At 30.0% G+C, this 16,107-nt stretch overlaps 2 protein-coding genes across 2 annotated transcripts; one reads left to right on the top strand and one right to left on the bottom strand.

The window, feature by feature from the left end:
- Nucleotides 1–6: 6 nt before the first annotated feature.
- LOC107479394 (subtilisin-like protease SBT2.3) lies at nt 7–7,062 on the top strand. Its single transcript, XM_016099533.3, has 10 exons — nt 7–486; nt 752–911; nt 1,079–1,476; nt 1,767–1,862; nt 3,297–3,369; nt 3,672–3,954; nt 4,454–4,785; nt 4,883–5,153; nt 5,278–5,559; nt 6,379–7,062. The coding sequence occupies exons 1-10, from the start codon at nt 233–235 to the stop codon at nt 6,807–6,809; spliced, it is 2,580 nt and encodes an 859-aa protein (XP_015955019.1). The 5' UTR covers nt 7–232; the 3' UTR covers nt 6,810–7,062.
- Nucleotides 7,063–9,100: 2,038 nt separating this feature from the next.
- On the bottom strand, nt 9,101–11,212 carry LOC107479398 (pentatricopeptide repeat-containing protein At3g06430, chloroplastic-like). Its single transcript, XM_016099537.3, has 2 exons — nt 10,858–11,212; nt 9,101–10,340 (listed from the first exon to the last, which is right to left on the bottom strand). Exons 1-2 carry the CDS (start codon nt 11,134–11,136, stop codon nt 9,237–9,239), a joined length of 1,383 nt encoding a protein of 460 aa, XP_015955023.1. The 5' UTR covers nt 11,137–11,212; the 3' UTR covers nt 9,101–9,236.
- Between the last annotated feature and the right edge of the window lie 4,895 nt (nt 11,213–16,107).

The raw sequence follows: 16,107 nt of genomic DNA, 5'->3' as shown, positions 1-16,107 counted from the left end.
GAACAAGAAAACGTAGTGTGTGTTATTCACTTTCTTATTATTTTATCAAACATATAACCTCAAAAATAAAGCACAAAACACACACTGCTTTGTTTGGGGTTCTTGATTTTTGATTCCTTCATTCATTGTGGGCTAAATTCTTGAACTACTTCAGAATGAAGAGGATTTCTTCATAACTAAGGAGCTGAATCTGGGGTTTCCAGTTTGTGGTCTTTGTTGAGCTAGAACTGAGATGGGGAGCTTTGATTTGAAGCATTTAATGCTGTTGTTTTGGTTTGTGTTGGTTGTGCCTTATTGTTTGTGTGAAGAAGATGATTCTGATGATTCTAGTAGTGCTGTTTACATTGTTTCTCTAAGAAATTCTCCTGCTTCTCATTACTATGGTGAGTTGAGAGAAATGGGTAGTAATGGCTTCCAAGTAAAAAATGGTGGTGGTGGTGGTGGTGATGCTTCTTCTTCTGGAAGAATTCAGTTTCACAAACCAAGGTACCTTTCATTTTCTCCAAAGGTGAAAAAAGTTTTTTTCTTTTTTTTTTTTTGGTCTGTCTCAAATCATTGACCCTTCTTGTGGAAGCTTTGTAATTTTTTGCTATGATCTACAAATAATGGAAAATAGATTCCAATGTATCATTATATTTAATTGATTGTATTCTCAATTGTCGTTACTTTGCATCATCCTTCTTATATGTTGCATTAATTTGATACATGCTGTCTTTCAATTTTTCTTGTTTTCCTTTTTTGTATTTCCTAGATATGGCAATGCTACAAAGACAAATAAGAGATATGGCTCTTACGTTGCTCAAGTTCATGATTCTTTGTTGAAGAAAGTGTTAAAAGGAGAGAAATATCTAAAGCTCTATAGCTACCACTATCTGATAAATGGATTTGCTGTGCTGGTTACTCAACAACAGGTATGATATTGGTTTTCACTTTTCAGCATCATGATTGTAAAGAAATTTGAGTCTGTCTTCAGTTACATATGTTTTACTTCATGATTACTTGAATACTTGTTTATTGTTTGTTTCTATCTAGGGTTTGATTCGGTTCCTTAACTTCTGTAATTGCATAAATTGTGAAGGCAGAGAAATTGGCTCGGAGTAGTGAAGTGTCGAATGTGGTTTTGGACTTTTCTGTAAGAACTGCAACTACTCATACCCCACAATTTTTGGGTCTGCCGCAAGGAGCATGGTCTCAAGAAGGTGGGTTTGAAGCAGCCGGAGAAGGAGTGGTTATTGGTTTTGTTGATACCGGCATAGATCCAACACACCCGAGTTTCGCTGATAACAAATCTGAACATCCTTATCCTGTTCCTGCTCATTTTAATGGCGTCTGTGAGGTCACACGAGATTTTCCGTCCGGTTCTTGCAATAGGAAGCTTGTTGGAGCCCGGCATTTCGCTGCGTCTGCTATAACCAGAGGAATATTTAATTCAACACAGGACTATGCTTCTCCATTCGATGGAGATGGCCATGGCACGTGAGTTTTTTGGATTTTACAAATGAGTGTTATGTTTCATTGTTGTTTACCATGATTAGCTACTCATCCATCCACTTATTAATTGGATGCTTTATAGAGTTTTGTTTACCTTGGTTATATCTTTGAAAATTTCTGTCTTTTACTTGACTTTTTGATGAATCTTATCTCAATTCTAATTATCTGAATTTTGTACTCATTTAAACCATCACTTCAAATAGATGGCCCCGCCCATGGGCCACAGAAATTCTCTTTTCTTTAGATTTTGATTCTGATGCATGTCTAATACACAGGCATACAGCAGCTGTTGCAGCAGGGAACCATGGGATTCCAGTGATTGTTGCCGGGCATCACTTTGGGAATGCTAGCGGGATGGCTCCTCGTTCACAGTAAATAATCTGCACACATATCTATGTTTCTTTGCCTTTCTTCGGTTGGTGTTATTATAGTTACTTTTACACTGGTAGTATTGCATCTACTGTTATACGAGTTGGAATCACGGAGTTGTGTTATCATTCTGCTTCATCACATCTTTAAACCGGCACTGTGATAATTATTTTGAGCTGTAGTAGTTCGCTATAGCCTGCTTGAAGTTACAAATGGTCAAACATCCGATGATGTTTAACCGAAGAAAGTATATGCTTTCTTTTATGAACCTTGTTTTCCCATTGCCTCAAATGGCATGAAAGACCACTGACCACCAGACGAGCTAGTAAACTTTTGTATAATGCGAAATGAGTTTTTGTTGGCATATATTGTGTCAAGTCTGCGATAGGTTAAATATAGAACTCGACATGGGGGGATAGCGGTTCTCATATAATATCTTGATAGATTTTACAGCTTTTTCTAGAGAGAGAAAAGAGAGTAACACAGTGCAGTGCCACTGTGTCGGATATCAGTCTTTACAATGATGTATGGACATTGGAACTGTGTAGAATTGAAGAAAGTCATGATTGTTGATTAGGAAAGAAACTTATAGCTTCCATAATAAGAGAGAAGATATACAAAAGGGGGATCCAGTTAATGCTTGGATAATGGAAACCGTATAGAGAATATTAAGATACAGTGGACCAAAAAAGCTTAACAATTTCATATGAGGAACTAATGGTAAGTAGCATTTGGTTCTAATTAAATAGAAATAGAAATTTAACTAAGAGAAAGCTGTCTTCTTTTGCTGGCATTGAGATGCTAAACGTGCCTGAAACTGTGTACTTGACTGGATTAAATTTGTGACTATTGACGTATATGTGTTTAAAATATAGGGCCATATATTTATTACTTGTCAAGAATTGTGATTCTTTGTATTAAGCTAGGGGTATTCGAATTTAAAGCTTGCTTAGAGTCATTAGTATGCTGAATAACTAGCATAAGGATCCTCCGTGATCTTGAAGAATTTGAGCCTTTTAATAGGATTGTCCATGTGATTTTCAGAATGGAAAAGAAGTCATTTATCTTGTAAAAGTGCCTATTTACCACCTAAAAACCGAGTTAAAAATGCTGAATTATAGGGATGAGTTTCCAAACTGAATTGATATCTGTCTAAGGATGTGGATTCCTCCCAGTTCTTCCAGTTTATTGATTGTGGCTTGCAGAATGTGTTACCTCCATAGTGTTTATCCTTGTGTACCTTTTTTCATTATTTTGATGCTAAACTGGTCAAGTCTTTTTCAACGTTATTTTTTTGAGAGGTGATAGAAAAACTATGGAAGCAGTACATCTATTCCAGTTTGGATTTCTAGTTATTTTATTGTTAGCTTCATTAGCTTCTTATTTTATTATGAAATGCCTATGAAAATGTGTTGCCTTTCATCAATCTCCCACAGCGTTGCTGTTTACAAGGCATTGTACAAGAGCTTTGGAGGATTCGCTGCAGATGTTGTGGCAGCTATAGACCAGGTACGTCAATATATTGTTTTGCATAGAATATAAGACAATTTTACTTTTCTCCGTTGTGTTTGACATGGATTTAACATGATTACCTGATAAAATATATAAATCTTGAATATATTTCCGAGCAAATGTTTGTTAATCCAATGTCATTTTCTTTTCATTTTATTTCATGGCAGTTTCTTTGAGATGATAGTGATATTGATATGTAGCAATGATTCCATTTCGTGTTGCTTTCGGAATCTATTGATGTAAATCTCTTCCAGTGTTTCACTTCTGGCAAGGCTTTAGCATGGTTGATTGTTTTGCAGGCAGCTCAGGATGGGGTTGACATAATTAGCTTATCAATTACTCCGAATAGACGTCCTCCGGGCGTTGCAACTTTCTTCAATCCAATAGATATGGCATTGCTGTCAGCTGTAAAGGCTGGTATTTTTGTAGTGCAAGCTGCAGGAAATACAGGACCTTCACCGACGAGTGTTTCCTCCTTCAGTCCATGGATCTTTACTGTTGGTGCTGCCTCTCATGACCGGATTTATAGCAACTCCATGTTTCTTGGAAATAATGTGACCATACCTGGTGTTGGACTTGCGCGTAAGTTACTCTTTCTCTACACATGAACTATTTTTAGAAACATGCCAGGAGAGTAATGTAATGCACTTTTACTTATTCGGCCGCGTCTTTTGCTTCTTGGAGAATTAAAAACTGATAAGATTCAGGAAGTGAATTTTGCATTTAATCGTTAATTTATAAATTATGGGTAGATGGGTACCTTAGGAGAGTAAAATGTCGCCGGAAACTAATCAATCTCTATACAAAGCACAATTATCTGCAGAAGTTTAGTAGCTCTACTATTATATTCTTTTTTCTTCTATTGTTCATTGGATTAAATACCATAAGATTTTGTCCTTCACCCGAGAACATGTACCAAAAATACAAGAAATACAATTCAAGATTTGCATTACACTTAATACAATTTTGATGATCAGTTTTTTGTTGTTTTCAAGGATTTTTTGCTCACTAATGTTGTGTTGCGTCGACCCTTCATGAGTTATAACACGTTTTTTCACTTTCCTTTTATTATTTCGTTCAGCTGGCACAAGTGTAGGCAAACTTTATACACTGGTTCATGCACACCATGCTTTGAACAATGATACTGCTGACCCTGATGATATGTATGTCAATGAGTGCCAAGATGCGAGCAAGTTCAGTAAGGATTTGGTCCGGGATAACCTCTTAATGTGCAGCTATTCAATCCGATTTGTGCTGGGGCTTTCCACCATCAAGCAGACCTTGGGAATGGCCAAGAATCTTAGTGCAGCTGGAGTTGTTTTCTATATGGATCCTTTTGTGATTGGTTATCAGATTAACGCAGTTCCAATGAAAATGCCTGGCATAATAATTGCATCCACAAATGATTCTAAGGTGTGCATTCTTTGTGTTCCCCCTTTGTATTGCAATTTGATTTCTTGGGCTTGTGAAGATTGATTTGACCATTTTAGTTTTATTTTGAAATGGGCAGATTTTGATGCAATACTACAACTCTTCACTAGAAGTTGATGCAGTCTCAAAGAAAGTTACTAAATTTGGCGCAGTTGCGAGTATCTGTGGCGGACTAAAAGCGAACTACAGTAATGCTGCTCCGAAGGTCATGTACTACTCTGCTAGAGGACCGGATCCAGAAGACACTCTTCCCCATGAAGCTGACATCTTGAAGCCAAACTTGTTAGCTCCTGGAAATCTTATATGGGCTGCTTGGAGTTCTCTTGGCACCGACTCTGTTGAATTTCAAGGTCAATACATAAAAAACCTTTTACACATGAATAAAAGAAGTAGTCTAGTTTAAAGTTTTTCGGTACCTATCATAAGCATAATATCTTTTTAAGTAATAATTTGTCTCTTTTGCATTACAAATAGGTGAGAATTTCGCAATTATGTCAGGCACAAGCATGGCTGCACCTCATGTTGCTGGTCTTGCTGCCCTAGTTAGACAAAAATTTCCAAATTTCAGCCCTACAGCCGTTGCATCTGCACTGTCCACAACTGCTTCTCAGCATGATAAGAATGGTGGACCAATAATGGCTCAGCGATCGTATGCCTCGGCAGATCTAAACCTATCTCCAGCAACTCCTTTTGACATGGGAAGTGGTTTTCTGAATGCAACTGGAGCATTAAATCCTGGTTTGATTTTTGATTCCAGTAAGTGACTACGGGAATCTTTTAGTCATAATATTTCAATAGTTGTTCTCATGTCTCAATGTATTGAAATGGTATGAAAATAAGCTATGATTGTTTTGTTGGTTAGATAGCTATCATAAGTGATAACATGATAAAGTTGGAGTCAGAAATTTTGCACTATACCTATACGTAATAATCATTCAAGTGTCACTTTTATTTTTCATGATTGAGGGAATGCCCAATTTTGTCTTTGAAATTCTCAACTCTCATCAAAATAGTCCTTGACTTTTGGAAATGACCAAATTGGTCTCTGAATTTACAATTGTATATCTCCATTTGGTCCTAATTCAGCTGCCGTTAGCAGCATGGAGAATTACTTTGTCAGCATGGCATTCCCAGTGGTAAGGTAACATGGTTAAGACTTCAGTATGATAAAATAGGTGCCCCATGTTGGTTAATTGAACTCATTTTAGTGCCCCAATTAACCAAAATGAGTCCAATAAACTAATTTAGAAAACTTGTTGATCATATTGAAGTCTTTAACCACGTCACCTTACTATTGATCATATTGAAGTCTTTATTGATCATATTAGGGACGAACGAAGATTCATGATTTGTAAATTCAAGGACTAAGGTCATTTCTGAAAGTCGGAGACTGTTTTTATGAGCGTTGTGCATTTCAGGGACTAAATTACCTTATTATTATTAGTGTCATATGGTTAAAGATAAATTGCCTCAGCAGCAAGTTGGTGTTGACTTAGAGACTGGTAAATTAACTAATAGTAAGCCTGAGCAACCTTTAGATGTTGGAGTTCAATATAAATGTTCCTTTCTTCGTAGGTTATGATGATTACATGGCATTCTTGTGTGGCATCAATGGTTCAGCTCCTGTGGTATTAAACTACACTGGTCAGAACTGCTGGTCCTATAACTCTACTGTATACGGTGCTGATCTGAACTTGCCCTCAATCACCATTTCGAGGCTGAACCAATCAAGAGTGGTGCAGAGGACAGTCCAAAACGTTGCTGGAAATGAGACCTACAGTGTCGGTTGGAGCGCACCTTACGGGGTATCAGTGAGTGTATCTCCAACACACTTCACCATTGCCGGTGGCGAGAAGCAAGTCTTGTCTGTGCTCATGAACGCAACCGCCAACAGTTCAGTTGCAAGCTTTGGGAGGATTGGCCTCTTTGGTGATCAAGGTCATGTCCTAAGCGTTCCCCTTTCAGTCATTGTTAAAATCTCAAGTAACAACAACACAGTGAGCTAACGTTGGAATTGGGATAGCATTTTCTTGTTTTGAGTAAACTGATTTTGATTTTTGGCTTTTGTTTTTTCCATTTTAATCTGTATTTAATTGCTTGTGTATCAAGATGATTAACTAATTTTTTCATTCATTATCATGTAAATTAGTTGAGGGGTTCTCCTTGTAAAGTAAATAGATATGAGCGGTACCTGATTTCTAGTTCCTTGATACTTCTTTACTCTCTACCAGCTCATTGATTATTAAATAATTAAATATACGTGATAACTTATGCTGACTTTACTCTCGGACTCACTTACACGCTACAATGCCACCTCCTAATGTTTTAGAACATTTTTCAAGTTTATATGTCCACATTTTCATTTCATATTCTTTTTAATTTGCATGAAGAAAGTGAAAGATATAATTTTACTTTTAAAACAAGCAAAGAGGCGCTTGGATTAATGAAACATTGTGCATGTTTTTCTTGGAGATGAGTAAGGTAATTCACTGTGGAACATCATACAAGAATTTTTCCTATATAACATACCATGCATCATAAGTATAATAAAAAATGCTTCTGTTCCTATTCTGCTTACTATTATCATTCTTATATGGATTTAACTACACAATTAAAAAAAAAAACATTTAGGTTACTATTTATGAAAAATTTAAAATTTATTGAAATCATAAACTCTTGATATTTTTATTAATAAAACCTTCAACTTTAATTTATCCACTGAAATGTGTAGATTCTATTGCTACACTTTAAATCCTACTGCAGTTTATTCGTTATTTCAAATGTGTTAAATCAACTACCACTAATACGATTTACTTGTTATTTAGTAAATATTGAGATCCCATTGCGATTAACTTATATGAAAAACAGGATATTTATATAAATAATGTTGAGATAATACAAACATATTATTAAGTTTTTTTAGTTTAAATCAGTAAAAAAAAAACGTTAATATTAGTTGAGAAGTCCTAAGCCGAACATAACATCTTTGATGGAAGCAACATTTCTCCAATTGGGAAGTCTCAAATCGAACATAACATGTTTGAGTTCGTAACTTCGTATAACATTATCAACTCAAACTCAAGTCTCATTAATTCACCCACAAATTTGCCCCATTTTCATTTTCAACATTCCATTCATTTTAATGCATTGAGATCACTAGGGTTTAATTTCCATAGCAATGAAGCATTGTCCAGATTCAATGGTTCTTAGGTTGGTGATTAGTTTAGACCCTCAAATCTTACGGTGTACCTTATCAAACCTAGAAACAAGAATTAAGAGCACAAGTCAAAGTGGGTTAAACAATTTTGATCTATGTTAAAATGTCTAGATTTGGAAGCAAGAGAAAGGAGAAAATATTAACTAACAAGAGTGCGTTTGTGTTGGTGTTTGAAAAGAAAAAACTACGTTCAAGTTTTTTTGAATTTTAAGTTTTAGTTTGATTATTTTTTCTCTCTATGAAAGTAGAAGTGATTTTGTAGTTAAAACTACGTTTTCAGGAAACAACCATGCTTCTATGTTTCACCAACAGTGTTCAATCATTAATTTAAACATTTATTTTCTTTTTACCAGCTTTATCTTTTATATATGTTATTATTTTATTTATAATTTTTTTATATAAATTCTCTTTTCTATTATTTATTGATTTTATTAGGTAAAGTAAATTAAATAAAAAAATTAATCATAAATATAATAATAATAGTAAAAAATTATAGTATACTAAAAAAATACGAATAGTACTAAAAAAATATTATATATAAAATATATCAGAAAAAATATCAAAAAAATTCAAACATGCATAAAAAAATAACATTATAATTTAATGTCATATCCTTTTTAATAATTATCTATCTAAAAGTAATTTTAACTAATATTACTCAAATAATATTTATTTTGTCAAAATCGATTTTGGTATAGAATTACAGAACATAAATCATATTAACAAACGTTAGCACAAACACACATATGTGTTTGGTGTGTGTTTGGATTTTCTTTACCTGGTGTGAATGAATCAAAGAGGTTTGGACTTTGGATGTGCATTGTGGAATAATGTTCATTTCCCTCGTGAGCAACGCGAAGTTCGTGTACAAAGATATAATGTTGAAGTGTTATGTATTCAATTATGTTATAATGATGACAGTGGTGGTGTTAATGATGATGATGGCGGCATTGATAATGGTAGTTGAAGATGAAAATGGTGGTATGGTGATGATGATGGCACAGTGATGATGGTAGTTGGAGATAAAAATGGTGGTAGGATTTGGAACTGGGTTTGAGCAGAAGTTGCGATCGTTCATCATGTGAAAGGAAGCTTGCCTACCAAGTTGATCATTTGTTTCTTCCACAAAACGGGAAAAAAATACAGTTGCACCAGAAAGATGGATTAACACACTCATTTCTAGACCACATATCAATCAACCACTTCATCATCAGGCTTACTTAATTTTGTCATCAATTAACGTCCTCATCTTTTCCTGCTCCAAATAGTAGATCTTGTCATTCATTCCTTGTTTACTATATGCCTCAGCCATTACAGAGTAAGTTGTGTCATCTGGTTGGCATTGTTTTTCTTTCATACGGTTGAAAACCCTTTCCATTTCCATCAAATCCTCAGCCTTTGAGCATGCAAATATGACAGCATTATAAAAAGAAGTATTCTCCGGTATCCGAAACCTCCCAGCCAAACGAACACTGCTAACTGCTTTATAGAAAATACCCGCGTTGGCATAACCCGTGATAAGGCAGCAGAAAGTCTTAGTATCAGGTTTGATACCCTCTTCATGCATCTGATCAAATGTATGTTCCATGCTTTTAACATCACCGACATCCGCAAATGCTTCGATCACATTGTTATAAGTTGCAACTGTCCACTGACATTGTAACTTGCGCATTTGCTGCATAACAGATGACATCTTATCATACATTCTTTTCTTTCCATAAGCTCCAATCAAAATATTAAAAGTATATGTTTCCGGTTGTACTCCAAAGTTACATAACCTTTCATACCATTTCTCCATCATAACAATCTCACCCCGTTTACCAAAGGCACCAATAACCGTGTTCATTGTAAATACATCAGGCTTGCATGCAGCGCTCTCCATCATAAATGACAACAGTTTTTCTATCTGATCAAACATCGCAGCATTAGCATAACTGTTAAGGACAATATTCTGAGTGACAGTGTTCAGCATGATCGATCTTTCGGCCATATCTTCAGACAGAAACCCAACTAATTCGAATTTCAGAGCATTTACACATGCTTTTATTAGGGTACTGTAAGTGGAAACATCAGGATGGCAGTGAGGGAGGTTCTTCATCTTGTCAAGAACAAGAAATGCCTCATCAATCAGGTAGTTCCGACAATACGCTGCAATTAAGGCAGTATAAAGTCCAGTAGTTTCACATCCATCCTCTTTTATAGTATCGAAAAGCTGATGTGCACAATGGGGTTGGCCAGATTTTCCGAGCAACACAATGAGTTTCACATACGTCACTTCTTTGGGTTCATAATAAGGTTGTTCTCTAAGAATATCAAAGAACTGCAGACCGAAATTAATTAGTAAGTAATACTCATACGAATCTTATTCTATCTATCAATCATTCTTACATTACATAATATGAGTCCGTAAGTTATTATTTGAACACATCCATTTCACATTGATACTCATTTGGACCTTTTACACAAAAAACGTTTTTAAACTAACATTGCATACGACTTATATTTTTTTTAAGAAAAAAAAAATACACAAACAAGAAACGAAAATTAAATTTTACAAAGAAATAAAATTACGCACTCCAATCATAACTTCTAACTAGAAATGTGATCTTAATTCTGTTAATATTGTAGATTTGTAGGTTAGATTTAACTCAACGGCATCTAATTCTAGTGATTACAGTGCTACTGCTAAAGATTACACAAGAATTTCGCAATAATAGAGACCAGCTAATGAAATAAACGCAACAAAATAACATTCCATAACAGTCAATTATCCATAACAATAAAAGGGGTAAGTTTTCAAAGGATACACAACACAGGAGTGTAATGACGAGAATGACCTCAAGTGCTTTAAGCCACTGCTTCTTATGAATGCAATATGTAAAGGTTTCAGCGAGTGTGTGGACCAAGGCCTTATCGTTGTTCTTATTCTTGTTCTTCTTGCCTCTGATTGGTTTATTCCTCTTACCATCAGAAAACGATGTTTCTGATAAAGAAGGGAATTCAACTTCCTTCAATGAGGTTGAGCAACGAGTTACCTGAAAAATAGGGTTGGATTTGGCATGGGGAATTGGAGAGCAGGCTATGGAAGAAGAAAGAGAGACAAATGTTGAAGCCATAGAAACGTAGAAAGCCAACGCCAGAAGTTTACAAAGAAAGCTTAAACCCCAATTCGAAGCCGAAGGAGCATTTCGATTTTCAATTGCTTTGCTTTTCTCAAATTATTACAATTTAGTAAAATCAAAATGTGATTAAAAATATTCATAATTTTATCATTTTAATTTAATAAATTATATTAGTTCTTAAAAAATAGTGGTCTTATTTTTTTTTTTTTTAAAAGGTAAATTTGCAGTACGTAATAATGTAAGGAAGGTTGTAAAATAAATATATAAGGAAGAGCAAATAGATATAAAATAAAAAAATGTAAATAAAAGATTCGTATTAATATTTACCAATATCATTATATTACTGTAATATTATAATAAAAGTGATTCATATATTTACTAATATTATATATATATATATATATTTGTTAATTGCCTCGTATCATACCTCTCTTTATATATGTATAAGTTTTTTATTTTTAATCTTTATTAAATGTAAATTCTTTTGGTAACATGAGTATTCTACCATAGAAAAATTGAACCACCCATATTATTAATGGACATCTACCTTATTCATTCTTATCACAACACTCTTCATTAAATGACCATTTAGGATTATACCTCGTTAAAATTTTACTAAAGAAAAACTCAATGGAAAAAAGCTTTAGTGAAGGAAAAAGAGTACAATATCTTTGGGGACTACCTCATTAAAAACCTTGTCAAGAAAAACTCGATGGAAAAATACCTGACTAAGGGAAAAAGAGTACATTCTCTGACTCTTTGATAAACCACTATTTTATTGTTTATCTTGTACTAAATTGAGTAGATTTTATCAATTATTCCTACACTTATTCATATAAACTGCATGATTTTACAATTCCTTCCTAATTTTGTACCATGATTGAAAACTTGCTTCCTAAACCTTTAAATTGTTAATTTTTAATTCCTCTTTATTACCATTCGATGCCGTGATGTATTTTCAGGTTTACAGGGCATGAATGGCTTAAAGGATGAAGAGGAAGCATGTCAAAATAGAAGGAACACAAGAAACTAAGGAGATTGGAAGCGAGTATCGACGCGTACACATGGCTGACGCGTGCGCACGCATTAGCGCATCTCACAAAATTTTTTTCTACTGGGTTTTTTTTCCATAAAATTTTTCAATTTTTTTATTTTTTGGATATTGTTGGTATTTTTTATTTTTTGGTATAAAAAAATTATTTTTTAGCCTAAAAATTAAAAAAATAATAAATTTACAGATGTGTTATTATTAGATATTGCTTGACTTTATTTTATTTTTCTAACTTAATTAAGAGAATTAAATCATATAATTTAAAAATTCAAAAATTAAAAATTTAGTATTTTAAAATTTTTAATTTTTTAAAAATATTTTTTTATTTTGTTATCCACCGGATTATGCTACAGCCGTACTATTGACTTTTTTTGCGGCACTTGTTCACAAATTAAGAATAAATTAATTTATAAAATTTAAATCTTTTCAATTTTTTAGTTTTTGGATTTTGTTAGAATTTTTTATTTTTCTACTATTAGAAAAAAATTTATTTTTTTAGATTTAAATCTAAAAAAAATAATTTTACAAATTATTGTTTACTAAATATTGCTGGACTTTATTTTATTTTTCTAAATTAAATAAAAAAGTTTTTTAAAAATTTATTTTTTTATTCTCTAGATAATGCTATACCTAGATAGTTGACTTTTTTTTGTTGCACTTATTCACAAATTAAGAATAAATTAATTGAAAAAATTTAAAATTATAATTTTTCAATTTTTTTATTTATCGAATATTTTTGAAATTTTTTATTTTTCTAATATTAGAAAAAAGTTTATTTTTTTAGTTTAAAATTAAAAAAATAATAAATTTACAAATTTGTTGTTTACTAGATATTGCTGGATTTTATTTTTTTTTAATTTAAATAAAAGACATTTAATCATATAATTTAAAAATTCAAAAATAAAAATTTAGTTTTTTAAAATTTTTAAGTTTTTTAGAAATATTTTTTTATTGTTTTATTCACCAGATAATGCTACATGCGGACAATTTACCTTTTTTTGCTGCACTTGTTCACAAATTAAGAATAAATCAATTTAAAAAATTTAAAATTTAAAATTTTCTATTTTTTATTTTTTGGATATTGTTGGAATTTTTTAGTATCTATTATTCGAAAAAATTTATTTTTTTAGTTTAAAAATTAAAAAAAAATAATAAATTTACAGATCTGTTGTTTGCTGGATATTGCTGGATTTTATTTTATTTTTTCTAAGTTAAATAAAAAACATTTAATCACATAATTTAAAAATTCAAATATAAAAAATTTAGTTTTTTTTTAAATTTTTAAGTTTTTATAAAAATATTTTTTTATTTTTTTTATTCACCGGATAATGCTACACCCGGACAGTGGACTTTTTTTGTGCTACACAAGTTCACAAATTAAGAATAAATCAATTTAAAAATTTTAAATTTTCCACTTTTTTATTTTTTGTATATTGTTGGAATTAATTTTTTTATTTTTGGATATTGTTGGGATTTTTTATTTTTCTACTATTTGAAAAAAATTTATTTTTTTGTTTTAAAATTAAAAAAATTAATAAATTTACAAATATGTTGTTTACTAGATATTACTGGACTTTATTTTATTTTTCTAATTTGAATTTTATTTTTCTACTATTAGAGAAAAATTTATTTTTTTAGTTTAAAAATTAAAAAAATTAATAAATTTACAAATATGTTGTTTACTAGATATTACTGGACTTTATTTTATTTTTCTAATTTGAATAAAAGAATTAAATCATATAATTTAAAAATTCAAAAATAAAAAATTTAGTTTTTAAAATTTTTTTATTTTTTTATTCACCGAATAATTCTATACACGTACAATTAACTTTTTTTTGCGGCACTTGTCCACAATTAAGAAGAAATTAATTTAAAAATTTAAAATTTTTCAATTTTTTTATTTTTTTTATATTGTTGGTATTTTTTATTTTTTTGCTACAAAAATATTTATTTTTTTAGCCTAAAAATTAAAAAAATAATAAATTTACAAATGTGTTGTTTATTAGATATTGCTAAACGTTATTTTATTTTTCTAACTTAAATCAGAGAATTAAATCATAAAATTTAAAAATTCAAAAATTAAAAATTTAGTATTTTAAAATTTTTAATTATTTTAAAAATATTTTTTTATTTTGTTATTCACCGGATTATGCGACAGCTGTACTGTTGACTTTTTTTGCGGTACTTGTTTACAAATTGAGAATAAATTAATTTAAAAAATTTAAATTTTTTATTTTTTATTTTTTGGATTTTGTTGGAGTTTTTTTATTTTTCTACTATTAGAATTTATTTTTTTAGATTTAAATCTAAAAAAAATAATTTTGCAGATTGCTGTTTACTAAATATTGCTGGACTTTATTTTATTTTTCTAATTTAAATAAAAAATCATATAATTTAAATGTTCATAAAAAAAATTTAGTTTTTTAGAAATATATATATTTTTATTCTCCGAATAATGCTACACCTAGACCGTTGACTTTTTTTTTGTTACACTTACTCACAAATTAAGAATAAATTAATTGAAGAAATTTAAAAACTAAAATTTTTCAATTTTTATTTTTCAAATATTTTTGAAATTTTTTATTTTTCTAATATTTGAAAAAAAATTATTTTTTTAGTTTAAAATTAAAAAATTATAAATTTACAGATCTGTTGTTTACTAGATATTACTGGATTTTATTTTATTTTTTTAATTTAAATAAAAGACATTTAATCGTATAATTTAAAAATTCAAAAATAAAAAATTATCTTTTAAAATTTTTAAGTTTTTTAGAAATATTTTTTTATTTTTTATTCACCGGATAATGCTACACCCGGACAATTGACCTTCTTTTTGCTGCACTTGTCACAAATTAAGAATAAATCAATTTAAAAAATTTTAAATTTTAAATTTTTTTATTTTTTGGATATTGTTGGAAATTTTTTAGTTTAAAAATTAAAAAATAATAAGTTTAAAAATTTAGTTTTTAAAATTTTTAAGTTTTTATAAAAATATTTTTTTATTTTTTTATTCACCGGATAATGCTACACCCGGATAGTTGAGTTTTTTTGTACTGCACTTGTTCACAAATTAAAAATAAATCAGTTTAAAAATTTAAAATTTTCCATTTTTTTATTTTTTGTATATTGTTGGAATTTTTTTATTTTTATACTATTCGAAAAAAATTATTTCTTTAGTTTAAAAATTAAAATAAATTAATAAATTTACAAATATGTTGTTTACTAGATATTGCTGGACTTTATTTTATTTTTCTAATTTAAATAAAAGGATTAAATCATATAATTTAAAAATTCAAAAATAAAAAATTTAGTTTTTAAAAATTTTTTAATTTTTTTAAAATATATTTTTTTATTCACTGGATAATTCTATATATGTACAGTTAACTTTTTTTTGCGGCACTTATCCACGAATTAAGAAGAAATTAATTTAAAAAATTTAAAATTTTTTATTTTTTATTTTTTGGATATTGTTGGTATTTTTTATTTTTTTGCTATAAAAAAATTAATTTTTTAGTCTAAAAATTATGAAAATAATAAATTTACAGATGTGTTGTTTAATAGATATTGCTAGACTTTAATTTATTTTTCTAACTTAAATTAGAGAATTAAATCATATAATTTAAAAATTCAAAAATTAAAAATTTAGTATTTTAAAATTTTTAATTTTTTTAAAAATATTTTTTTATTTTGTTATTCACCGGATTATGCTACAGCCGTACTGTTGACTTTTTTTGCGGCACTTGTTCACAAATTAAGAATAAATTAATTTAAAAAATTTTAATTTTTTCAATTTTTTATGTTTTGGATTATGTTGGAATTTTTTCTTTTTCTACTATTAGAAAAAAATTTATTTTTTTAGTCTAAAATTTATAAAAATAATAAATTTACAGATGTGTTGTTCATTAGATAATACT

Source organism: Arachis duranensis, chromosome 3, assembly GCF_000817695.3.
Source record: "Arachis duranensis cultivar V14167 chromosome 3, aradu.V14167.gnm2.J7QH, whole genome shotgun sequence".
Lineage (NCBI taxonomy): Eukaryota > Viridiplantae > Streptophyta > Magnoliopsida > Fabales > Fabaceae > Arachis > Arachis duranensis.
The sequence above is the reverse complement of the archived record's forward strand: the minus strand, read 5'-3'. Positions and strand labels throughout refer to the sequence as shown.